This window comes from Esox lucius, chromosome 1 (assembly GCF_011004845.1).
Source record: "Esox lucius isolate fEsoLuc1 chromosome 1, fEsoLuc1.pri, whole genome shotgun sequence".
NCBI lineage: Eukaryota > Metazoa > Chordata > Actinopteri > Esociformes > Esocidae > Esox > Esox lucius.
This window is the reverse complement of record NC_047569.1, coordinates 24,634,113-24,661,069: the sequence shown is the minus strand read 5'-3', so window position 1 is coordinate 24,661,069 and position 26,957 is coordinate 24,634,113. Positions and strand designations below refer to the sequence as shown.

General features: G+C 40.0%; 1 protein-coding gene across 1 annotated transcript; it reads right to left on the bottom strand.

Moving 5' to 3' along the window:
• Positions 1-128: 128 nt before the first annotated feature.
• Positions 129-26,448, bottom strand: LOC105026259 (alpha-2-macroglobulin). The gene is made up of 36 exons (XM_010897642.4): positions 26,258-26,448; positions 24,350-24,533; positions 21,465-21,621; positions 21,202-21,254; positions 20,714-20,734; positions 20,376-20,544; positions 20,050-20,134; positions 17,209-17,323; positions 16,967-17,081; positions 16,768-16,877; positions 16,395-16,562; positions 16,011-16,250; positions 15,665-15,728; positions 13,596-13,741; positions 13,132-13,281; positions 11,436-11,660; positions 11,225-11,306; positions 10,990-11,134; positions 10,107-10,332; positions 9,824-9,950; positions 9,182-9,303; positions 7,792-7,843; positions 7,591-7,674; positions 7,172-7,348; positions 6,487-6,568; positions 6,139-6,295; positions 5,842-5,916; positions 5,454-5,619; positions 5,154-5,350; positions 4,494-4,709; positions 4,178-4,296; positions 3,959-4,049; positions 3,667-3,729; positions 3,384-3,489; positions 637-678; positions 129-552 (listed from the first exon to the last, which is right to left on the bottom strand). The coding sequence occupies exons 1-36, from the start codon at positions 26,341-26,343 to the stop codon at positions 530-532; spliced, it is 4,440 nt and encodes a 1,479-aa protein (XP_010895944.1). The 5' UTR covers positions 26,344-26,448; the 3' UTR covers positions 129-529.
• Between the last annotated feature and the right edge of the window lie 509 nt (positions 26,449-26,957).

The following is a 26,957-nucleotide window of genomic DNA, read 5'->3' as shown; positions in this document are numbered from 1 at the left end:
TGGACTTTGACCATCTTCAGACCATATTATGTTGAGGGTACTGTACTCTGTTTAATACAGAGCTTTGGTGTATCGATAAGGATTTTTTCATATCTATTAAAACAGAAACATCAGTGAGTCTTGTGTAGTTTTAATCCATATAAGCATGATTCTAATTCAATTTATTTTATTTTCTGTAGCTGCAGTAGAATTTACACTGAAATGTAACTTTTGGCATTATGACAAAAACTAAACTAATACTTACTAATAGCATATTTAAAAGATTCAACAGCAGACTGGTGTGTTACAACAAATCAAAGTTAAAAGTTAAAAAAATCTAAATTCGAGTAAAACCCTAAGGCTCATCTATTAAAAAGCCTCTGTAGTGTTCACTTAATATTAAAAACATCAAGTTAGTGAATGGGTTATCAGAAACTATAAACATCAAAACAAATAAATGGAAAGGTTCTAAAAGGTTTGTCTGAAAGACATTACTGTACTTCCTATACAGAAATGAATTTGGTTATGTCCTGGTCCAGTCTGCTTGGTCTTACAATTCATTGACATCATCACCTGTGAAAATTACAAACATCAATGAAAAATATCCTGCCTGGCTTAGGGTTTTAGCTAGCAAATTTCACACATTTGTAAACTTACTTTCTGCACATGGGGAGCTGTATTCACTCACAGCTTCATCACCTGAGAACAAAACAGAATAATAGGTCAGTTACTTTTTAATTATCATTTTGAAGCAGTGGTTTCAAACCGGTTCCACTGAGGGCCACATGTCTGCATGTTTTTGGTTTTTCCTTTAAATTCCTTATAAAGTTCAGTCAAATTATTAAACATTTCAGAGGTGAACCAATTGTGACATTGCATCGCCTTACTGTTGAAAGTATATGTAGATGGGTATTTCCCTGCTGCTTAAAGAAAAAGAACAAGGTAGTTCATAGAAACTGGTAGTCTTCTAGTAATGGGGAAAAAGCAACACGCAGACAACTATGCAGTGCATTTCAGAATATTGGACCCTTTGCTAAAGATTAGAAAAAAAGAATGAAACAATATGATTGCTGTATCTGCCCTATCAATTTCTACCTATTTCACTGGGGTATAAATAGGATGTGACACACCTGCCAGTTCTTATGAAATCTGTTTTTATTCTACATAAGTATAGGCTTTTTCTGTGTTGTTCCAGCTCCTAATTAAATCAATTTTGACTTCATGTTGTAACAATAATATTTGGAAGTCCAAGGAGTGAATACTTTTGAGAGCCACTGTAGTTAAGGGAAGGAGGATAAGGGAGGTCTAAGTAAACACAAATTAAATGAGACAAAAGGTTTATGACCTTCATATATTGCTGCAATGGCTGTACAAATATAGTTGCAAGCTTAAAATAACCCACTTCTGATAGGGTAATAATTAAGAAAACTACAATTAAGACGTCACATCTACGTCAATAAGCTAGCTGGACACCTTGCCAGAAGAAAACTACTTTGATCAGGACAAACTTCAGTATCTGGAATTTAGTTTCTATGGTCAAATTAAACAAGTTTTGTGGGCACAAAACTAGACCATACCTCTTTTCATGGTTCGGCATGAAAAGAGGAACGGTCATGCAAGTTATATTGTAATCCCCAATGTTTAGTATATTAGTGGATATGTGATGTTGTGGGACAATTTTTTTTCCAAAGGCCCTGGGAAACCTTTTAGTATATATGGCATCATGGACAAGTACAAAGAGATTTTAGACCAAAATTGGTCTGCCTTTGCCAGGAGACTAATACTGGATTGTCACTGGATCTTCAAAAAAAACAAAAACAAATATGTAGCACTGATAAACCACTGAAAAAGCTAAATTCTATCTCAAGCCAGCCTTAACCAAATTGAAAAACGTGGGTGAGCTGAAGAGGAGAGTCCACCATCGAGAACCAAGGACTGAAAGACTGTGATTTTGCATGGATGAATGGTCTCAGATCTGTATTCCCCTACCTCATCCAACATTATAGGAGAAGACTCTGTGCAGTTCTCTTGCCATGGGGAGGGCACCCATAGTAGAAAATGTAGGACGCCAATAATCATGCTACACATTTTGCGTTGATTAGGAATAACTTTGTTCTTTGAACAAATTGATGCCAATTATAGATTAGATCTTTCTCATAATTTTTGTGTAAGATCAAGCTGATGAGCAAAAATGTAAGATTACTTTTTTGCCGGACTGCGTAAGGGGGGCCGGCTAAGAAGAGCGAATGTATCTTACTGAGTGAGTGAGCGAGCGAGCCACCGACCAACCCCTTGTTAAATAGCGTAGTGGTTAGAGAAGGGGACAACTTCCCTGGCTAAAACAGGAAACTGTATACATATATACAGTTGCGATTGTTTCTGGCATGGAATTGTTCAGTCTCGCTAGCAATTGCTCAGTTCTTATGATTATACCTAGGAAGTTAGTAGATACTAGTAAGCCTATTACTGGCTAATAGTCTGTTAAAACGGTTCATAGACGCTTTTTGTGGTGGAGGTAAACTTAATAAAAACATTTCGTCAGTTTAACACAATCCTCAATGGAGTCTAGCGACTGCTGTAATGCTGTGGCTTAGTGGTTAAAGACAGGGCCTCTCATGTGGAAGACCTAAATTAAAAACTATTGAGAGCAACGACATTCATTAATTATTTCTGGTAGATTCTACGATTCTCTCGTCTTTTCACTTGATGAAAAGGTTATTGTCGCCTTTATTGATAGTTATTGTATAAATTTCATTCACAAATGAAAGAAAAAAGTATGTTGTTTTGCCATCAACGAATAAAATACTTTCTTATGCCATGAAATGAAACAGCTTTGGCAGACTCGCTAGCAATTGTTCAATTCGTATGACTATTCCAGTAAGTTAGTAGATACCGGAAAAGCTTATTACTGGTTAATACGCTGTTAAAAGGGCCAGTGGCAAACGCAATACATAGCCGCTATTTGTGGGGGAGGTAAACTTAGTAAGAAACAGTCAGTTTAACTGTATCAGTGTCATTCACGAATGGCCAATGAACTATTAAAACGGCCAGTGACAAAAGAGGATTTGTTCAGGATTGAGACAAGAGGTTATACTGACACCCTGCAAATGTATAGCTCTGTGGTGTAGTGGTTAACGACACAGCCTTTCACATGGGCGACCTGGGGGGCGACATTTTCTATTGCGGGCCTAGGCTTGAACTAGGCTTGCCTGGTTTCTTGTTTTCTCATCTTTACCAAGGGGTCTTATTTATTGCATTCAGTGTTCTCCCATTAAAAACTCAAATGTGAACCCATTTTTTTCCAAATGACTAATACATTAAGTTGTTGTGTTGTAAAATTTTTCCAGAATGAGTACCAGTTTCTAACAATTGCACCAATGTTTTCTGACCATGATCTTTCTTACTTGTCTGGTAATAGTCATACACTTTCACCACAGCTGGTTTCAGATTCCTAACAGGCACATCCTCCTCAATGACCAGCCTGTACATCTTTGATTCATTCTGCTTAAGCTGGAAGAAAATGCAATAATATCAGAGATTACATCTTAATTGTATAGATAAAGATACTGTATTTTAATCAGCCACTCTTTTATGTCCCTGTTAAATCCAGTTTTTGGATGCATTGGAGACCACATCCAACTAGGTTTTATTTCATTAATACGGACATCACATTCTTCATGTTCCTACCCCATCAAGGTAGATGATGACATGACCTTCCTCCTGATCAACACGTTTGACAGTATTTTTTAACTGTAAAGACAGAGCACAGATGATCATGTTCTAATAGCCATGCTAGCAAACCACTTAGATCTATGCTTTATTCCATTTTGTAAGCTAAAACTGCTTGATTAACAATTAGAACTGACACTTTTTAGAATGGTATCATGTTCAGGGCCAGGACTGGTAAAACACCTGGCCCTGATTCAACTACAGTATGTATGTTCCTCTTAACAGAGGCTCTTCTGTCTTGTTTACTGACCGGCCCGAGGGAGGACTTGTCCAGGATAAAGCCGGAGAGAAGCTTGAGGTTGATGATTACCATGTTGGTCTCTTCTCTGCGACCGTTGTATCTGCCAGTCACAACGCATCAGATAAAGTTACAATAGAAATATATTTACATCAAATTATTTTCAAAAACAACTGGTCCACGTTCAGTTTGATTCAGCACTATTAAACAATCACTTTATTACCACTGTACCTGACATCCACCAAGACTGACACAGTTTTCTTAGTGCGATTGCATAACCCCAGTGTCCGTGTTGAGATGTTAAAAGCAGAGAAGTCAGGAGGAGGGGGAATATTGTAATGCATCGCTACCTGAAAATAGAACATTAAAATGTGGATATTGATTTAATGTACCTCACTGTACAATTATGTACAACTCTTTTTCCTATAGACTAGGGGTGACTAAAGCACTCTGGGGTACGTTTGTGTAATACTGTGTGCAACTGAACACAAACCCGATAGATGGTACAGTATTAGAGTCAGCAAGGACCAAATGACTGGAGTCTGACCTGTACAAACACGCAGCTTTTGCCCTGTGCCTTGATGTTGTAGTCCCCAGGCACTTCCGTCAGTGGCTCCTCCTGATAGAGCAGCCTGTTGTTCTGATCCACAGTGAACTCTCTCTTCAGGCCTCCAGCTGAGCTCACACTGACTGTACTGGCACCTTCTGGACTAAAGGAGGCAGCACCATACTTGGCCAGGGCCTGCAGCGCTACCACCGTGTCCTGGCGATAGAGGAAGAAGGGGGACACACCACAGCTAGATGTAATCAATATTCATGATAATAGCCCATAAACCTGTTACTGTCTTTTTCATGATGTCTCTTTAATATCCCACTCAAGATAAGGCTTTTATATGCCAGCCTAAAATCTGTAGCCAAACATTACCCCAGCATAATTATGCTATCCTTGCAATGGAGAAATTGTTTGGGGCATGCTTATAGTTTTCTCAGCTTGATGTAACAACCCCATAGTCTATAGGTTGGATATGAAGGTAATAAGGATAAAGTGATACACTGGAATTCCAAACAGTTATAACAAACAGGTTATATTGTGAAATGATTATAGCTAGTAGAGACATTGAGTAAGTATTTAATCCAGTAAGCAGATAAGGTGCTAGAGTAAAAAACTGCTTCCAGAGTAAGTCAACCCTGTGATGTTTGAGCCCACCTGTGTGGAGGAAAAGCCTCCATAGGGGTTCTGCTGTTGGGACAACCAGCGGACGATGCCAGTTGAGTAGTCAAGCCCAAAGCCTGGTAAAGTGGGGCCTGAGAGCAGCGCCAGCAGCACATAGGACGTCATCTCCACTTCAAGAGAGTCTGTCTTTGTTCCAGAAGCCTCTGCTCTCGTCCAGTGACGATTGCCACCTGTGTTAGTAAGTGAAAAACACTGAAAAGAGACCAGCAAAAAAAAGAGCAACAGACCAAATAACATATAGAGAAACAAAATCCAAAAGGGCATGAGCGTTACCTGTGGTAGAAGCGATCTTGTCGAGGTATGTGATGAGCTTGGCTCTCATGTCCTGGTCTTGAGCCAGGGTGAAGGTGTAAGACAGCAGGGCTGTTGTGTAGGTGTTATTTAGCTCGCCAGACACTGCTGCCTTCAGACATGCCAGACTCCTCTCCACCATGGGGTCCTGACACACCCACATGCATTGCAGTCATACGCAGTGACACCAGGACATATTATCTTTGCACTCTATGATAGGTATCTTCATAATTAGAATTGTGTGCTAAGTAGCTGAGTGGAAATATCCAGATCAACAATGTTTTTATAAAAGCACTATGTGGCCTCTTCCTCATTCTAATATTTGTAATTATACTATGGAAAGAGAGAAAGGTCAAAAATTATAACTCACACTAGGGTTTCCATCCAGCTCCAGCAGAGCAGCGGTGATGTAGGCAGTGAGCGACACATGATCACTGACCCCTCCCTACGATACCAAAGGATGTTCTAATTCAGCAGATTACTTTTAAAGTCACACTGATATCAAATGACTGTGTCCAATAGAAACCATTGCCAGTGTTAAAAACATTGAAAATGAAAGGAAGGGCAGGGTTGATGGACAGATGGACACGTAAAACCCTCCGGATACTACTCTAGAGATACACAAGCTGTTGGGACTTGTCAGGCATGGAGTTTGTTTCCCTTTTACCTTCATGCCGTTATGGAAAAGTTTCCCCACTGACGCAACGCAGCCATCTTCCTGCTGGTGACTGGCCAACCAGGTCTTGGCCTGTGCAATGTGGTTGGGATCCACAAAGATGTAGGGTATGGCCCCTCCAAAGGACTTCAGCACAAAGGAGGTGAGCCTGAGAGGGAACACACGGTAGATGTCACTGGAGATGGTGTACTCAGAAATGTGTAGCCTAACTGTCAGTTTCAGCACATACTGTACCCCTATAGATTCAAGACCATGATTACGTGATTCTCATTTTTAATAGCACCTTTAAAAATTAGGATACAAGAGAAGGTAGAAGGTAGTGCAACTGTGTGAGCTGACCAGGTGTTTCCAGACTCATCGCTCTTCCCAAAGGCACTGTAGGAGCCGTCATTATGCTTGTAGTTGAGCTCTCTCTGGTATCCTGCCCATAACACAAATGGCTAAATTAACCAATATACTTTCCTTCCAGGGGCTTTTACTGAATGTGGCAGATGCAGTTAATTTGTTACGAGCCAAATACAGACAACAGGTTTTTGTCAAAGGTAAGATGCACACAGAAAGTCATGTTTAACATGATTATTTCAATAGGACAAGGCTCACTGTCTTATCTTAAATACCTCTGTTAAAAAATGCTTATACAGATACCCAACCTAAAATATCAAATAGCAAGCAACAAGACACTGAAGCACAATTGTTAGGCCAAAAAGTCTACTAAGGACAAAAAGTCCTTAGTAGGGTTGCAACCAAGGCTGAAACCTAGAAGGGTGACAGAAAGATGGTGGCCATTCCTCTTCTGCCTGTGCTGGGAGGAGATAAGATTAAATGATATTAAAGAATTAATTAAGCATCAGTCTCCCAATTGAAAAATGTATATATACCACAGGAGTTGGGTCCATAGATTTTTTTTTATTGAGTGGAAGCTCTAACTGAACATATTTATCAGCCCAAGGATTTTTAAAGCAGTTTTGCAGAATGCCTTTCTGAACCAATGTGTGCCGTACTGAACTGAACCCAGCACACTTACCACTCTCCAGGAACCCTGTGGCCCTGGTCTGGATCTCCTTTGTGAGCTGCCCGGTGCTCTTCAGGTAGTTGAGGATGTAGATGTTAGGAGCAAACAGTATCATGTTCTGTTCTCCACAGCCATAGGGCATCTGTAACAGGCTGTCCAGGTTCTTCATGGCCCGACCCATTAGGTCACCTGAAAGAAACAAACATTGTGCCTCAAAAGTGAAACAATAATGATCCTTTCCTCACTCCTTATCTTAACCTTAAGGCACTCATAGATTTGCCCAGTAAAACTGTTGAATATCCGCACCATTGTCATGAATAAAGCGATACAAACTCTATCAGTACCAACATTTTAAACATGAATGGAACATATTATATTTTTGTGTAAACGCGGCAAGCAGATTGAGCATTTGAGATAAGAGTTTTTGTCACCTAGCACCGAGAGGGAAGCCTTGGCAGAACCTTCTACAAACATCTCAGGCAGTTTCAGAGAGATGTCCTTCTCCACTGGGCCCTCTGTTGACCACAGACAGAACAAACAGTGGTTTCATCTCAACCAAACAAATGGCATGTCATCTTAATCATCTGGGTAACTATGAGTATGTGGACGACTGATAGAGGTCTGCACATTACCTGCAGGACAGAGCAGAGCGTTATGGCTGACAGTCTGTTGGGTTCCCTCAGCCTGATGGAGGGAATTGAGAATATTGAGAATAAACTGACCACTGTATTTCTGTAGAAAATCTACACTGATGAGCCGAAACACTATGACCACCTGCCTACTATGCTGTTGGTCCTCTGTGTGCTGTCAAAACAACACTGACCTGCCGAGACATGGACTCTACAAAACCAGCAGATCTTTCAAGTCCTCTTAAGTTTTGAGGTGGAGCCGCCATGGATCGGACTTGTTGGTCCAGCACATCCCACAAGTGAGATCTGGGTAATTTGGGGGTTAGGGCAACATTTTGAACTCGTCATCGTGTTCCTCAAACCATTCCCAAACAATGTGTGCCTTGTGGCAGGGCACATTGTCCTGCTGAAAGAGGCCACTGCCATCATGGAATACCATTGCCATAAAGGGGTGTACCTGGTCTGCAATGTTGTTTAGGTAGGTGGCACGTGTCAAATTGACATCCACATGAATGCCAGGACCCAGGGTTTCCCAGCAGATCATTGCCCAGAGAATCCCTCCACCGGCTTGTCGTCTTCCCACAGTGCATCGCCATGCCATCATTTCCCCAGGTAAACACACAAACATATCTGGCCAACCACGTGATATAAAAGAAAACAGGACTCCACTGCTCCAAGTTCTGATGCTTGCGTTGCCATTGTAGGTGATTTCAACAGTGGACAGGGGTCATCATGGGCACTCTGACAGGTCTGCAGCTATGCAGCCCCATACGCATATGTGTTGTGAAACATTCCTCCAGTAACCATCATAAACATTTTCTGTGACTTGTGCCACATTAGACCTTCTGTTGGTTCAGACCTGACCAGATAGGATGGTCTTTATTGCCCTCGCGCATCAATGAGCCTTGGACACTCAACACCCTGTTGCCAGTTTGTGGTTTGTCCCTCCTCGGACCACTGTCAGTAGGTACTCACCACTGCTGACCAGGAACTCCCCACAAGCCTTGCCGTTTCAGAGACACGCCGACCCAGTCATCCGGCCATAACAATCTGGCCCTTGGTCACTCAGGCCTTCACTCCTGTCCATTTCTCCTGCATCCAACACGTTGACTACAAGAACTGATCTCTCACTTACCGTCTAATATATCCAAACCTTGACCCAAACATTGAGACGATCAACATTATTCACTTCATCTGTGAGTGGTCATAATGTTTTGGCTCATCAAAGTACGTTTATCATACATTTCTGTCTACTTTTCTAATATAATGATGAGGTAGGAAGGCTTATTGTTAATTCCAATTTTCTTGGGTGAGGTCATAACACATGCAATGGGTGATGTCATAAGCCAAAAATAGGTTACTTGTTTTGGTTCATAGATTTGCACAAACTTACCTCCACCAGCAGGGTCTGCACAATGGTGTCAATGTGTCCTTTCTCTGGCACCGTGGCCACTTCATTGCCACAGAGATCCTCTGTCTTCAAAGCCTCTGCGCTTACTTTCACACTCACCTTCCCTATGGTACATACCAGGAAAACATGAAAACGCAAGTCTAGTCCAGTCACACATCAAACGGCCTCTCCCACAGCATGCTCCCCCAGCTTCTCCATATGCCTTTCATATCAGGAACCCATGTAGCCTGGCTTGACTGCTCCGCCCTCCCCACCCCTCCTTGATGGAGGCCTTTCTGAGCATCTATTTAGTTATCCTTCTTGACTTTGTACAAGAAATTGTCCGCATTCCATTCCAAGGCTAGGATACAATGCGCTTATTTGAGCTAAGTCCATCGGTTTACTTCATTTCCACAGTTTTCAGTCTGACGAGGGCTGTTTGAAGTCATCAACCCTGTCCATAGGCTCTACAGTAGTCATACTACTGAAACGGCACAATTAACTTCCTACTCCCTCCCTTTTGGTGTGTCGCCAACCCCCCCAAATATTCACATTCATTTTAGGTCTGGATAGTAGTTGAGTTGCCACAGAATTCCTTTTCACCTTACAGATTTAAAAAGATGTGCCAAGGGTGATTGGGCTCACCCAAAAGAGTTGGGGTGAGGATCCACTTGAAGGTCCTGCTCTCCTCAGCACACAGACACACAGTGTACTGGCAGCCTTCACAGGGCCGGGCGGTGAACTGGTTGGATTCAGCTAGAGACACATTCACCTAGCAGAAACACATGCGGTCACTCTCACAGTTTCCCTAGATCCCGCAAGTCCCGTCTTCCCGGATCTATATATAAATCAGAGTCTGTAGAGTCTACCAGGGATTATTAGGTGGCACTGGAGAGGTCAAGAAAGAGACAATACTGGAAGGGCTTACCATGATGCACTTGGAGAGGTAGTTGAACACTGTGGCTTTCAGTGTGAACACCTCCCCCCGGATGACAGAGTAGGGCAGTGTCAGGCTCACAAAGAAGGGTTGGAACGCAGTGAGGCCAGTGTTGGGAGCCAGGCCAAAACCCACTGGGGATGTACAGAATGCCCCCGCAGCCCACTTAGTGATAGTGTCTGGCACAGTCTTTTCAACAGTCACTTTCCCTGTATCTCTGTGCGTAGTGGAAAGGGAACGATGGAAACACAAAATATATTTTAACTCAAGACAGACAGAGTTGACAATACAAAAAAAGTTAACATTTTATGTGGTAATATTTACATTTTGATTGGTTACTTACCATAGTTACCTAATCAAACATTTGTCATTTTACATTATAGTAATTTAGCTGACACCTTAATCCAGAGCAATTTACAGTTGTGAGTACATACATTTTCTATCTGGTCCCACATGGGAGTCAAACCTTCAACCTCTGGCACTGCAACAGCCATGCTCTACCAAATGGGCTATACAAGAATATTGTCAGTTTATATACTGAAAGCAGTCAGTGATGGGGTAATGACAGATTATCCACTTCTGAAATACAGACAAGTAAGGTTTGATCCTTGCTAACTAAAGTTTGTATGAAGATTTCAATAACTTATTCTGTGTATTTCTTTTGTTCTATTAATACTGTAACTTCTACTAGCCTAAAAAGAAATAGATAAAGAAAGCTGAGCAGGCAACAGCTACATGAAACTAATCTTGCATATGTGCAGAAATATTTAAAGAATCCAGAATCTCCGTCGCTCCATTTCAGTATTGCGCGGTTAGTAGGCATTGCCAGCACAGTACCTCATAAAAACAACACGTTGTCTGTTATAATGCTTACCCCACAGGCACCAGGTCCCAGACCCAGGTCTCTGGGAAGTATGTCCGGATGGTCTCCTTAGGCCCATCAGATGCCCCATGGGTTCCAGAGTGCTCCATGTCTGGCATCATGTTGAAGGCCATGGGCATTGGAGCATCCAATATGTCTAACAATTAAAAATTTGATAACTCAACAGAATTCAAGTAATTCTCTGGTAGGCTGGTTCAATTTCTTTTTCAAAATGAGCATTGCTTACCCCTTCCCCTCATTACGTCCAGGATCCAACAGTCAGAAGGTTGTTTCACATCTGAGTTGGTCAAGATCTTGATTCCAATGTCCTAAAATTCAAGGTACAGAATATGTAACTGTTCAGGAGTAAACCTGACTACATCACATTATACGGTCTTTGAAATATCTAAATAAATGAAAAAAAAGACAATAACAGAAAACCTATTGGAGACTTTTACTTTAAAGATGTTGTAGACGTCATTTTTTTCATTGTTGTGGCCAAACCAGTATGAACGTTTTTTCCTGTTAGGGACGGGTGGTGCTGACAGCTCAGTGGGTGGTGCTTCCAACTCCTTAGACACTTCAGGAATGGGTGTAGGATCTTGTAGGCACGGGTAGGGGTCAGAGTCTCCTACTTTGTACGAATATCCAGACAACTTCTGAACAGGCAACTGACTGAAGACCTGTATGAAGAAAAAGTTCTATAACTTTAGCGATAGTGACTGCAGGATTTGCAGTCCACTGCACTCTTAAGTATACTGTAGATTCTAGTACAACTGGAGCGAATGGTACAAAAGAACAAATGAAACATTTCCGAAAGTGAAATCTCCAAAAGTTCAAGTATCACACAGTGGTCAATGGTTAGAAATGCAGAAAGGGAGTTATTTCTTACACTGAAAAAGATAATAAACACAACACTTGTGTTTTTGCCCCCATTTATCATGAGCTGAACTCAAATATTTAAGACTTTCTCTATGTACACAAAAGGCCTATTTCTCTCAAAGAATTCACAAATCTGTCTAAATCTGTGTTAGTGAGCACTTCTCCTTTGCTGAGATAATCCATCCACCTCACAGGTGTGGCATATCAAGATGCTGATTAGGCATCATGATTATTGCACAGTTGAGCCTTAGGCTAGCCACAATAAAAGGTCTAAAATGTGCAGTTCCATTACCCAGCACAATGCCACAGATGTCGCAGGTTTTGAGGGAGCATGCAGTTGGCATGCTGACTGCAGGAATGTCCACCAGAGCAGTTGCCTGTGAATTTAATGTTAATTTCTCTACCATAAGCCGTCTCCAAAGGCGTTTCAGAGAATTTGGCAGTACATCCAACCGGCCTCACAACCACAGACCACGTGTAACCACACCAGCCCAGGACCTCCACATCCAGCATCTTAACCTCCAAGATCATCTGAAACCAGCCACCTGGACAGCTGCTGCAACAATCGGATTGCATAACCAAAGAATTTCTGCACAAACTGTCAGAAACCATCTCAGGGAAGCTCATCTGCATGCTCGTTGTCCTCATCTGGGTCTCGACCAGATTTCAGTTTGTCGTTTTAACCGACTTGAGTGGGCAAATGCTCACATTCGATGGCATCTGGCACTTTGGAGAGATGTTCTCTTCACGGATTAATCCCGGTTTTCACTGTACAGGGCAGATGGCAGACAGTGTGTATGGCATCGTGTGGGTGAGCTGTTTGCTGATGTCAACATTGTGGATCGAGTGGCCCATGGTGGTGGTGGGGTTATGGTATGGGCACAGCGTGTTTTATAGACAACAAACACAGGTGAATTTAAGAGATACCGTGACCAGATCCTGAGGCCCCTTGTTGTGCCATTCATCCACGACCATCACCTCATGTTGCAGCATGATAATACAATATTTGTGAACAACATTTGAGAGAAATAAGCTTTTTGTGTACATAGAGAAAGTCTTAGATCTTTGAGTTCAGCTCATGATAAATGGGGGCAAAAACAAAGTGTTGCGTTTATAATTTTGTTCTGTGTATATTGAACTAATCTGTGCAACTAGCTTCAGTAAGAGATGGACTGTGTCTTGCCCAACTGGCAACCCATTCCCTGACAAGACCCTGTAATGCACTACACAGAGAAAAGGGTTCTGTTTGTGCAACCACCTAGGAGAACGTACAGAGTCTAGGCTGAGCTCTTGTTCAGGCTGCAGTAACAGCACACTCTGATCGATGGCCCTGAGAGAACACAGGGACCCGGGGTGTGCCTGGAGGCTCACAGAGGTCTTCTCCCCCGGCAACTCCTGGAGAGATGAGAACTTCAAAGACACCTGGAGAAGAGAAAAATGAGGGCACATCCCAGGTGCGTTAACATACTCATAGTAGCATACCACTCAGAATATATGCTCAACACAATGCTTTTCAAGTAATCTGACCTACTGGTGTGAATAGTAGATTAGAATGCTATTGTACTGGTTAGATGTATAGAACAAGACCCAACAGATTAGAGATTGTGAAGAGGTGCGGATAAAGAATTTATAAAAATAATTTTGTTTTTATCATAGTATCAATGTTGCCCCATATGGCTATGGCTCACTCATTTTCTGACATCCTGTTTAACTGGTCAAAGATGCTAGGTGCGTACTTTGTTTTTCAGGCAGAGGTAAATGGGGAAATCCCGGCTGTCTGCTACGGCCTCCCCAGTAGGCAGCACAGTGTAAACCACCACCTGGGCAAAAGGGGACAGCTCATGCATCGGCTGCAGTGAGACTGTTAGCTCCCCTGTGTTTACTGAAATTAGAAACAGAAAATGGGGTTTAATCTGGAGAAAAGCCCATTGAGACCAGAGTCTCATTTACAAGGACAACAATACGACCCACACAAATCAAAATGACCACTTCAAAAATAGCTATTAAACCAACAACAAGACAAATACAAGAACAAGAGTCCTAAACCTCCCTAGAGCCACCAGGGAGTGAATATGTGAAGAACATTAAAACTGAAGCATTGACACTGGGAAGCATTAAAACTGAAGCATTGACACTGGGAAGCATTAAAACTGAAGCATTGACACTGGAAAGCATTAAAACTGAAGCATTGACACTGGAAAGCATTAAAACTGAAGCATTGACACTGGGAAGCATTAAAACTGAAGCATTGACACTGGAAAGCATTAAAACTGAAGGCAAATTTACAAAAAAGTAAGTTGTGCTTGATGCTCATGAAAACAGCCTTATAAAGAAAAAGGAGTAATAAAGGTATGTGCATGACTTTAATGAGGTGAAGCCAATCTCCTTATAAATAATGCAATGATACATATTAAACCGGTCAACTGTGATAAAGTGAAATGCTGTGGTAAACTGCATCTTGGGGTTTACATTAGAGGCTGCTACATTCTGATAGATGCTATCACCATAATTGAGGTCTGGCAGGAAAGTTGACGATACAATGTGCTTCATGCTGTTTAGAGAGAGGCATTACCCCTTCCTAATATCCAAGAGGGTCCCAGTTGACCCATACATTATGTCTTTCATCATGACACGTCTAAAACAAGCAAAGCAATTGGGAGGTAGTAACCTACTATAAATCAAAAGAATCTCTGTGTTTTTGTAGTGGAAGTTGTTGTCAAGTAAAACATTTTACAATGAGCTGATGAGAAGGGGTCAGGTTTACACCTACCTTTTGTAATCATAGACAGAAAATGGAAATTAGGAAGACTGTGACCGGGAGTGCAGCATTCTCTAAAAATCTGTACACAGTATATTTATATTTTTATAATTATAAACTGGGTGGAGTGAATCCTGAATGCTGACTGACAGATAGCAGTGAGACTGTAGACCACGGGTATGATATCACATCACAGGGTTGTAATATATTTCTAATTTGTTAAGCGCTGTGTCCAGGCACTCTGCAGTGCATCGTATCCAAGAACAGCTCTTAGCAGGGGTATATTAGCCATATTCCACACCCCTTCATGCCATCTTGCATACATATATTGTTGTTTATAGGACCTAAGACTGTAGAAAAAGTATTTGTTTCAAGACACTAAGGATTGCACCACTATCTGAATGTTAACTGGATTACGACAACTCAGATGAAAAAAAATTTTTATGTCAAAGTGTGTCAACTTTTAATGTCTGAAGGACTGCCAAACAGATGTAGAATCAGTCAGTCTGGCCTTAGACTATGCTAAATTCCATAATATCTCTGAAAATACATGTTTCAAACAAGGGTTAGATTGGTCCTATTCCCTTAAGGAACATATCCCTAATCTGCCCCCAAAAGCAAACTTTCCCCTTCTAGCGCACAGTGGGTTTTACTTTCAATATTGGTTGATCAGCTTACAAAAGCTGATTTAAAAAATATATATATATTTAATAAAATATTAAAAAACTATTCATGACCCAAGAGAGAGAAGATGCAGAATTAAAAACCATTAAGGACCTGATTTGAACAGAGATAGAATACATTGCCACCCAGTCACACGACTCCACGTTGCTTGTTTAAATTCCTAAAATATCTTTATGTAATAATGCAAGGCAATATTTAAATATGTTAATACCGTATGTGATGCAGGCAATGGGGCAATAATCAATAAGGTTATTAAAAAAGATTAAGTTTGTTGCATGTGGGACAATTTTTACAATGATATCTTAAAGAAAGTTTCTGAAGTTTTGAGGAAGCTTAGGCAGAATTGAAGATACATTAATTTACCTTGTCCTTTTTTGACATCCACAGGGAGGCGGCCATGCTGCTGAATACTGCCCCTAGATAAAACCTGAGACATAGACAGGTACATGGTAGCATTAATATAAACACCTGAGAAGCACTCAGTGAGGCGAACTTTGGCTAAATATTAGAGATCTGTTGACAAATAGAGTTATTATAATACACCGTATTAACTATTTAACTACATCTATTTAACTAAAATGTATAGCTTTCCTGAGCAATTCTGCCTAGACAAAACACAATATTAAGATATAGCCTTGTGGGAATTAAATAAAGTTGAAGAAAGGGAACGTTACATTGTATTTTCAGTAGAACACCCCTTTAAACTTACCAAGTAGAAAAAGTCCAGTGTCTCCTGTCCCATTAACAGCTCCTCGCCTTGGATGATGTAGTGAGCAAGAACAATACTGTCCATTTCACAGGATAACTTCCCTTTGCCTTGCATTATCTTCAGAAAGCTCTTACTCTTAGAATAAAATGTCCTTATGAAAAGGTAGGCAGATCGATATTCTGGTCTAAGCGGCATACCCCTCCTTTGTGGACGAATGTCCACAAACCTTTGATAATGAGCCTGGTTTAAGAAATAAAGACAATATAAAAGAGAAATTGTAGTAATCTTGGAAAATACACCAGGAGAAAGGTATTATCACATTAAAACCATAATACTTAAACACAATGTAATTCAATACTTAAAAGAAACGGAGTGGTGACCCACCGTCAAAGACGCAGTATCAAATGTCCATAGAGAAGTGTCCAGAGAGAAAGAAGCGATGCCCTTGCTGTCTGTGGTGAGCGTCCAGTTTTCAGATGTGATATGTTCATTTAGGAATAGATAGACAGGCTCATTGGGAACCGGAACAGAGTTTGGACCTGTCACTTTGATCTATAAAAGAACAAAAAATGACTACAGACAACCAATATAAGGTAGTAAATGTTGTTAATTCCCATTGTATACAATATATTAACGGCATATTGTACAAGCTCTAAATAACACAATTTTGCATCATTTTATGCTTATATTGGACGAGAAAGGTTATTAAAAAAGGCATTTTTTGTTCTATCTAGTGCTAATGTAAAAAGGTCCTCACCTTTCCCTCATAAGCAATGCCTGGTTTATATGTTTGGGGCACATCCTCAAAACTGACAGTTATGATTTCATTGGTGAATCTTGCTTCGCCACTACCTTTAAGGATGACACCTAGAGAGAAAACACAGGCGAAGGTCGGATGTTTGAGTTCTACAGTTACAGCACATGGAAACATCTATTAATTTAAGGCTCTCAATTACCTGTTCCATGTTCCTCCAACTCAGCCTCCACTTTAAAACTGTCCTCAAACTTTGAATCACTTAGACCAAACCGCGTTACGTCAACAATTTGAGTTGCACAACCAGTTTTGTCAGTCTAAGATGAAAGAGTACAGTTATTGGTGGCACGTTAGCTCTGTTTTACAAAAAATATTTCCATAAACCACAGTATATTTTTTTGTTTTCTAAAGATTTGGTGTAACAAGAATTAAGGAAATACTCACATTCATAACATACAACTCACAGATATTGCTACTTTTAAACATCCAGTGATATTGCAGGGTGCTTCTGCAAACTTTAGCCGTGACAGACCCCAGCACTGGTTTTCCATAAGTGTATCTAGAAAACAAAGTAGACAAGAGAATGGTCATTCAAGCATGGAAAATAGTTTAAAAGTAAAAATTAAGAAGTATGAATATATGTAAACATGTATACACACTACTATTCAAACATTTGAGGTCACTTAGAAATGATATGTACTACTCCCTTCACAGAGCAGCACAAATTGGCTCTAACCCGAATAGAAAGAGGAGTGGGAGGCCCTGGTGCACAACTGGGCAAGAGGACAAATACATTAGAGTGTCCAGTGTGAGAAACAGTCCTCAAATGGCAGATTCATGAAATAGTACCCACAAAACACCACTGTCAAAATCAACAGTGAAGAGGCTATTCCAGGATTCTGGCCTTCTAGACAGAGCTGCATTGAAAAAAACATATCACCGACTGGCCAATAAAAAGAAAAGACTAAGATGGCACAAATATGTGTTTGTGAGAATCAGACCAAATTAAAAGATGCTGGAGAAATGCTTGACTGCATCTGTCATGCATATTGGAGCCAATATGATGGTCTGTGGGTGCTTTGGTAGTTGTAAAGTGGGAGATTTGTACAGGGTAAAAGGGATCTTGAAGAAGGAAGGCTAGCACTCCATTGTGCAACACCAAGCTATATGCTGTTGATGGAGCTGATTGGAGCCAATTTCCTCCTACAAAAGGACAGTGACCCAAAGCATAGCTCCAAACTATGCAAGAACTATTAAGGGAAGAAGCAGTCAGCTGGTATTCTGTCTATAATGGAGTGGCCAGCACAGTCACCGGATCTCAACCCTGTTTAGCTGTTGTAGGACTAGCTTGACCGTACTGTTAGATGCGGAAGTAATTGGACACTGACTCAAGTTTTGTTATTTTGGCTGTTTACCAAAATATATTTAAGTTACAGTTAAATAATGAATAAAGTGCAGTCTCTCAGTTTTATTTTGAGGGCATTCACATCCAAATTAGATTTAGAAATAACAGCTCTTTAATACACAGACCCCTCTTTTCCAAGGGACCAAAAGTAATTGGACAATTGACTTAAAAGCTGCTTCATGGACAGGTGTGGGCTTTTCCTGCATTATTTCTTCATCAATTAAGCAGGTAAAATGTCTTGAGTGGATTACAGGTGTGGCATTCGCATTTGGAAGCTGTTACAGTGAACCCACAACATCCAGTCAAATGAGCTCTCAACACAAGTGAAACAGGCCATCCTTAGGCTGCAAAACAAACATTCATCAGAGAGATAGCAGGAACATTAGGAGTGGCCAAATCAACAGTTTGGTACATTCTGAGAAAAATATTATGCACTAATGAGCTCTGCAACACAAAAAGGTCTGGACGTCCACAGAGGACAACAGTGGAGGATGATTGTAGGATCCTTTCCATGGTAAAGAAAAACCCCTTCACAACATCCAGCTAATTGAAGAACACTCTCCAGGAGGTAGGCATATCATTATCCAAGTCCACCATAAAGAGAAGACTTCAGGAGAGCAAATACAGAGGTTTCATCACATGGTGCAAACCATTCATAAGTCTCAAGAATAGAAAGGTCAGATTAGACATTGCCAAAAAATATGTAAAAAAGCCAGCCCAGTTCTGGAACAGCATTCTTTGGACAGATGAAACTAAGATCAACCAGTACCAGAATGATGGGAAGCAAAAAGTATGGAGAAGGCTTGGAACAGCTCATGATCCGAAGCATACCACATCCTCTGTAAAACAAGGTGGAGGCAGTGTGATGGCATGGGCATGCATGGCTTCCAGTGGCACTGGATCACTAGTGTTTAATGAGGATGTGACAGAAGACAGAAGCAGACGGATGAAGTGTATAGAGATATATTGTCTCCTCAGATTCAGCCAAATTCAGCAAAGTTGATTGGGTGGCGCTTCACTTTACAGATAGACAGTGACCAAAACCATACTGCGAAAGCAACCCAAAGTGGAATATTCTGCAATGGCCAAGTCAATCATCTGATCTCAACCCGATCGAGCATGCATTTCACTTGCTAAAGACAAAGTTTAAGGCAGAAAGACCCACGAACAACCAACAACTGATGTCAGCTGCAGTAAAGGCCTGGCAATGCATTACACAGGAGGAAACCCAGCGTTTCCTCCTGTGTAATGGTGATGTCCCAGTGTTCCAGACTTCAAGCAGTCATTGCCTGCAGAGGATTCTCGACAAAGTAATAAAAATGAACATTTTATTTATGATTGTGTTAATTTGTCCAATTACATTTGAGCTCCTGAAATAAAGAGACTGTGTATGAAAAAGGTTGTAAATGGTTGCAATTCCTAAAGGATTCATACAATATTTTTGTTCACCCCCTTGAATTAAAGCTGAAAGTCTGCACAGAGCCAAAAGTATGAAAATTGTGTCAGTGTACAAATAATTCCTAACTGTATGTTATGTAAGATGCTTTAGGAGGCATGGGGTGAAATCTCTTCAGTATACCTGATCAAATTGAAAATTAGAGTGGCAAAGGTCTGCAATGCTGCAATTGCTGCAAATGGAGTTTGAAGGACATCATTATTAATTAAATAAAAAATCATTATTTCTTAAATTGTCAATTACCATAATTCCTACTAATTTCACTATATTTCCTATTCAAACTCATTTCATATATGTTTTCATGAAAAACAAGGACATTTCTAAGTGATCCCAAACTTTTGAACAGTAGTGCAAATGACAAAATTCTAAGAAACAAACCAATTAGGACATTGGCTTGCTTGCAATTACCATCTTAGATACTTACTTTCCACAAACTGTCAGTGTTGCTTGCTTGTCCAGAATGGTTATTGTTTGGGGAAGACTGACCGTTACCTCATATTTGGGCAACACTAAAAAAAAGACAATCATATTACATCTGTAATGTGTCTATAACACGTTTGTTGGAACAAAATGACAAATTATCAGGGCCCAGTATTTCAAAAGTAATCAGATCAGATTTCAGCAATCGGATAGGATTAAGTGCATATAAATACAGCAGACCAGGAGTCCTCATGCAAGTCTATTTCTATTGCTGAAATCAAATCAGATATCTTTTCATAAACTGTGTACAGAGGTAAAAGATGATCTGACCATATTCTTTAATGTCAAAGTTATGAGAGGTCTTGTCTCCTTTTTCATTCCATGCAGTGATGATGTAACTTCCTTGAGTTGCCTCTGGGGACATTGGATGAGCCAGGTCCAGAATTCCACTCACTGTCGATTGGTTCAACCACTGAGCAATGCGATTGGAGTTGGGATCCTATATATGGATTCATAGGTGGTTCAAGGAAGGTATTTTTGTTATAGTGACAGCCTTTGTATAACTTTATGCTTCAATACATATCGACAAGTAATATTACTGAATTTAAATCATGTCATTATTATATGCTGCTTTGGTTTTATGTGTAATAGATTGAAATGTGTCTCACCTGAAGTTCCACTGTTCGATACTAAAAAATAAAATGAACATTCATCATTTGACATTGGAACATAAAAATGCTTCTCCAAAGTTGAAACTCTTCTGCAGGAAACTATTATATGAGTCAGAAAAAACATTAATATCACCACTCTCAAATAATTTTCCACAGTACAGGTATGTTTATCTGCCGAGTTACAGGGCAGAGCAGGCCTTGACCTCCAGTTTATTCAGACGCCCTGATCAAACAGCCAGACCAAATGAACTCTGACCACATTTGCTCATCCACCCACACCAAATCACTGAATATGGGACTGTGATTTGGTGACTGGAAATGGGACTGGAAGAGAACTGTAATCACTCCTTCATTAAGCGACAGTAAAAATAAAAAAGTATACTCCTACTTAGAATGCTGCAATTTACAATTCTGGTTAAAACTGGCATGTCCCATTTAACATAAAATAAACATGCGTGAAAACAATAACTTTATTTTTTACTTACCATCTGATTGAATGACATGAAACTGGCATCCAGCGAGACGATTCGGAACTTTACTGAAAAAGTGGAAGATTTATACAGCATACAAATCCATCATTCATTTCAGTCATTTCTTTTCCACAAGCTTATGGCCTTACATATAAACTGTAAAGTATACATTGTGATCATTCAACATTCTTAACATTAGGGCTAGATGACCAGGTCAGGTCAGCAGACTTGTAAGGAAGGGTCAGTTTCTGTGTCTGTGACAGATTTTACTTAACTACCTGTTTGTCCAGGTTTGTAGATTGGTTTGTCTGTCGAGATAATAGTGATGAATGTTTTGGGCTTGATAAGGATCTTGGTCTTTTTGCTTATTTCTTTCTTCTCTCCCTGGATACTAACATGTACACTGGCCACACTGTCAGTTTTCACTGGGGGTGCCTAGAACATGAACAAAAATTGAAAACTTGTTAGATTACTAGCATTTCTCCAAATCCCTGGCTTGTGACCACAGCTTTTCTTTTTTTAAAAGATGAATAACCTCACCATAGAGAAATAAAAAGTATACAAAAAATCTGGGACCTGGAGCTGATATCAACTATCACTTAAGCTCAGGCAGGAATTAATTGAAGTCAGCAGAGGAGTCTATAAAATCACAAAGACTAATCTTTTGGTTTGGAATCTTTTAGCGCTCCTAAAGTCCTGGAGGTTCTGGTTGACCTTGGGAGGGTAATTGGGCTGTTCTTAGCCATGGTATTACAAACTGGTTACAAACATATGTATTAGTATTTTTTGTTGTTGTATGTAGTTTCATAAACCACAGCTTTCAGCCAATCGGAATTCATAGCTTGAACCAGCAGTTCAAAACAATAATTGGTTAGAGAATTCCAAAACATTTCTGTTTTTTGGTTAGGTGCTGACAGATAATGACCGGTATTGAGGAAACATCCTCAGATCAAAACATCTGTCAACTGTAATCGGACACACACATACACACACACACACACACACACACACACAAAAACACACAGATGAGGGGTTGCTGTTGAAACAAAATCAATATAAAGCCAGGCAGAGGTTGCGTAACACCCAACAAAGATACAAAGAGACTCAATTCAAAGTGTCAGCTACTATTAAAGCTGATGGCTCAGGTCAGTGTTAGATAAGTTAACAAATGACGTCATCATTCAACAAATTGACTTTTGTGGACTGTAGTCATGGAGCTTCTGCATGATTGAAAATATAATAGGTCCACATTCAGCAGATCACATCTTTGTGGACCTTTGCCGTTAGAGATATCATAGGTGGCCTTCTAAGTGCAACAGCCTGAGGCACATCAGTGGGGGGCTCACTGAAGCCTGAGTGAAGTATCAATATATGCTTACCTATCGTTGGCCAGTGCTAAAGCTGGGCACAGTGCTCAGATTCACTGATATTGCCTGGGGTTGTTTGACATGCAAAGCAGGTACATGCTTAGCTTTATACTGAACAAGAGTTATTTTTGGAAGGTAGAGCAGAGATGTTTGTAAAACTGTGAATTGTAACGTTTGAATCAATACTCTGATCAATACATGCCACATTCGATTTGGTTTGGGGTCCTGCTTATCAATGCATACTTATTTCATCTGGGACCAATTTGTGCCTGTGAATTGCTACATCCCTAATATATTTCAAACCTTACCCACCCTTCTCAATTTTGTGGAAACCAAAAAATAGTTGTGGCCTTCTCTTATTGCAGTCTTGGCTGAATTATTGTTAATCACCAACTTTGAGTGTTTAGTTTTATATATTTTGAATGTTTAGTTTTATATATCCTATCCTATTTACATGGGTTAAGGTGATGACTTCACAACGAGAACAGCAATATTTTATGACCAATTGTAAATTTTTCCCTAAACCTAACCCCTAAGCCAGATATGCTGTTTTTCCTAATGCCAAAAAACCTTGATGGGACCAATAGGTGGTCAAGTAGACATATGTCCATAGAAATGTGGATCACACACATCCACCCAAACACATACACTTAGAGCTTGTTATATCTACAGTCATGTGAAAAAGTAAGTACACCCCCTACAAAGTTGAGCTTAATATTTAAGCTAGATTCCAACCATCTACTGTACATTGAAAAAGTTAACCCAGTATAACGAATCCATAGCCGTGTGATGTAAGGGTGCTGGGCAGGGTCTTGGCACCCCCTGATTGAAAATTCACTTTCAGTTTCTGTCCTCCACTGATGCGCGTGTCATTACGGCCGACACTGACACTTCAACTGTCGGTTCCATATCTGTTCAATACCAACACATGCTCAACCCTGAGCCGGGGAGGGGTTACAAAGTCATTTCCAAGCAATCATTCAAATCATCCACAAATGGAGAACATTCTAGACCACTGGCAATCTACACAGGAAAGGGTGTCCCACCAAATGAAGACGAAAAGCTGACCAAAAATGCTCAGAAATCTCCAAGAATCACAGGATAACATAAACAGATGAATATGCCTCTCTTGCCCCAAACAGAGTAAAAGTTTATGAATTAACTGCCAGAAGGACACTGCACAAACTTGGCATACATTAGCATCATTATATAAAAAAAACAATATTAAGACATGACTGATATTTGCCAGAAAACACCTTGGTAACGACCAACACAACTGGAACAATGTTCTCTGGACAGATAATTCAAAGGTGGAGTTGTTTGGCTGAGATGTCAGATGACATGTTTCGCAAAAACGCCTGTCATTGTAGTTTGGAGCTTATTTGCTGTCTCAGGGCCCGGACAACCAGCAACCATTGAGTAAACCATGAATTCCATATAGTACTAGATAATTCTTGAGGAGAATGTGAGACCATCTATGAAAGAGTTCATGCCAAACCAAACATGGATCATGGACAATGATCCAAAACACACAAGCAAATGTACAACTGAATGGCTCCAAAATACGAAATTGAAGGTTATGGCCAAGTTAAAGCCCAGTTCTCAATCCTATCAAAATGCTGTTGGGTGACTTAAAGCAGGCTATCCATGAAAGGAAGTTTTCAAACATGACACAATTGAAGCAGTACTATAAAGAGTTTTCACATGACTGTACATCAACTCAGATGAAATAAGTATTTCATCTGAGTTGAAATACAATGTTTTGCCCGTCGGAACGCAGCTCTGTTCAAGCTGACCTGGAATTCCGCGCAGCGATAGAAGTCCTGTGTGACGGCTTCCTCTAGTATAGTCGTGTTGCTGCCACTCTCCATTTCAATCAAGACCTTGATCGACAGAGGCCGGGTGGCTTGGTGAACCTGAGCACAAAGTGTTTCTGTGGTTCCTCCAAATATCTCAGAGCTGATTGCCACCAGGTAAATCCTAAAGGAAGAGATGAAAGGAAGAGTCATGGAGAGGTGAACCAAAGAAATTGCAAGCATAAATGCTGTTTGTTTAAAAGGCTTCAGTCTCAGTGTACTAATTAAACTTATGTTTTACAGTTTGGGAAATGGGAAAGAACTTTTCAGCTGGATGTGCATCTGTCCTACTGCAAATTAAACCGTTTGTTGTTCGGTTAGACTGTCCAAATGTTTGAATATTGAATGTTTAGGTCTTGTGTAAAATTACGTGAGTATTTATTTTACAAACTGGAAATACAACAAAAAACCTTACAGAACAGTGTATTTAATACCCATTAAAAAGCATAAAACATTATTGTGGATATTGTCTCAAATTACCTCCTCGTACAAATGCAACCAGCGGAAAACAGGTCAATTATGATCAAATGAATAATGGGGACTTGTTATTGGACTGGACCACTGTTCGGTAGACGGTTTTTTGTCAGACAGAGTTGCCTTGTTTGATTGAGCTTTGGCGATTCATTGTGGTTGGTCGAGTATCTGCGAGCTCAGTTGTTGTTGTTGGCCTGCAATTGTGCCCTACTCCAGCGTGCATGCTGCCAAATACTTTCAGCTGGCGAGCAATGTAATAAGAAGGGTCTCTCTTAAAAAACGCAATTTTTGCCCAGCTTACATCTTAGTGTTGGGTGGACTTCAGAAGGCCAAGAAATGTTGCAAATTTTGATGGTTTTCATTTCATTGACCATCAAACTTTGGCCAGTGAGCTGAAAGTATAAAGTCAATATTCCAATTCATTTTTGGCTTTGGAAGGCAATATTATAGGTTGATTTACAGTTGATTCAACATAAAATTATACAGCAACCAATTGAGATAGGAATGTGAGTTTGCACCAGTTTTTACTTGGTACAAATATGTCTTCATCGCTACAAAATAAATGATTGAGATATTATTTAAAACCTTAAACAAAGAGCTGTCATACTATTTGCTAACTTTGACAAAACATCTTCATAAAAGTATAATATTTTTAAAGATATTTACATACAGTAAGTATGGCTTAACCATTCATCTCACCACATCCTCTGAGGTTTTACAATATGAGTCAACTTTGAACAAGACTCCTTGTTTGTTTTACCATTCTGAAAACGTCTACAGTCGGCAAATATGCATCGAAGGATGTTTTCAAAAAAGTGATAGCCTTCAAATGGATTTACCATTGAAGAATATTCACCAGTTGCCAGTGTATATAAATATGTATATTACATGTTATAACATCACGAAATATCAACATTTGGATCAAAATTTCATTTTGAACCCCAAATCTATAGGCCCATTTGCCAGGATGGAAACATTAATGCACTCACGTACATAGAAGCGAGAGATAAATAGTACTCTTTAAATTATTAAAAGTTACTTTTAAAATAAAATAAAATGTATTAATTAATTCCCAAAGAAAACAATTGCAATTATATATAAAGCTACATCTGTGCAGTTAGCATATCGAATAATGATAAAAGATTATATTATGCAACTTAAGGCCAAATGATCAGGTGGGCTTACGTTGCGAGTACAACCGCACCTGCAGAATACGGTATGGAAATAATTCCTCAGTTTGAACACCAGTTGCTCGCAGCATACATGTAAACAAAACTTGCAGCAGTTTAATACATTAGTTAAATGTAAATAAATAAAAAAATACGGTGTGCTTCAACTGGCCTCTACATCAAATGTTTCGTAAAGGATACTTACGAATCATTGAAGGTGTTGGATGTCGCAGTTTGTGAAATCACTGATTTGATAAACATACAGAAAAGTAATTTGAGAAGCCTTGCCATGGCGAATACTGCTGTATGCAGCCGGTCTTCCTCTGCAATTCGAGCAGCGCCTTTCCGTCGTCCAGATGAACAGGAAAGTTGCACAAGCGTTGCTGTTTATAGGCTTCCCAAATGTACCCTGTGTCACTCCCCCCTTCCAGATAGATTGCTAAACCACAGCCACCTCCCTATTCTTTTCAATTCCACAACCACCCGACTTAGTAATTCTGCAGAATACTGACCAAATACCTCTGGGCAGTGTAATTCAGGAATCGATGGAGGATTTATTAAGGTCACAGGGTGAGCATTTTTCAAAACATTTTGGTTAGAACACTAGAAATATTAAAAATGCTCTACTGCCCTGGCTAACCTGCCTATTTAACTCACCTGGTTTTCGAGAATAAACAAAGCTGTTGGTTTGTGAAAAGTCTTGTTTCCATGTCTCATGTGCTGAAATAAAATATCCCAGAAATGTTCTATATTCACAAACAGCGTTTTTTCCAGTCTTGTGAAATCCATAGATTAGGGACTAAGGACTTTATTTCAGTTAACTGATTTCCTTTTATGATAATAACTTTTTGCAGTTATATTTTTGTGCTGTATAGTCATGAAAAAGACCACAGAGCCTGGAGTAT

Coding starts and splice junctions, on each gene's coding strand:
- LOC105026259 (XM_010897642.4), bottom strand. CDS start 26,343: ATGGCAAGGCTTCTCAAATTACTTTTCTGTATGTTTATCAAATCAGTG. Junction 17,324..20,049: donor ACACTGACAGTTTGTGGAAA/GTAAGTATCTAA, acceptor TTTGTTTTCTAG/ATACACTTATGGAAAACCAG. Junction 10,333..10,989: donor TGGGACCTGGTGCCTGTGGG/GTAAGCATTATA, acceptor CACTACGCACAG/AGATACAGGGAAAGTGACTG.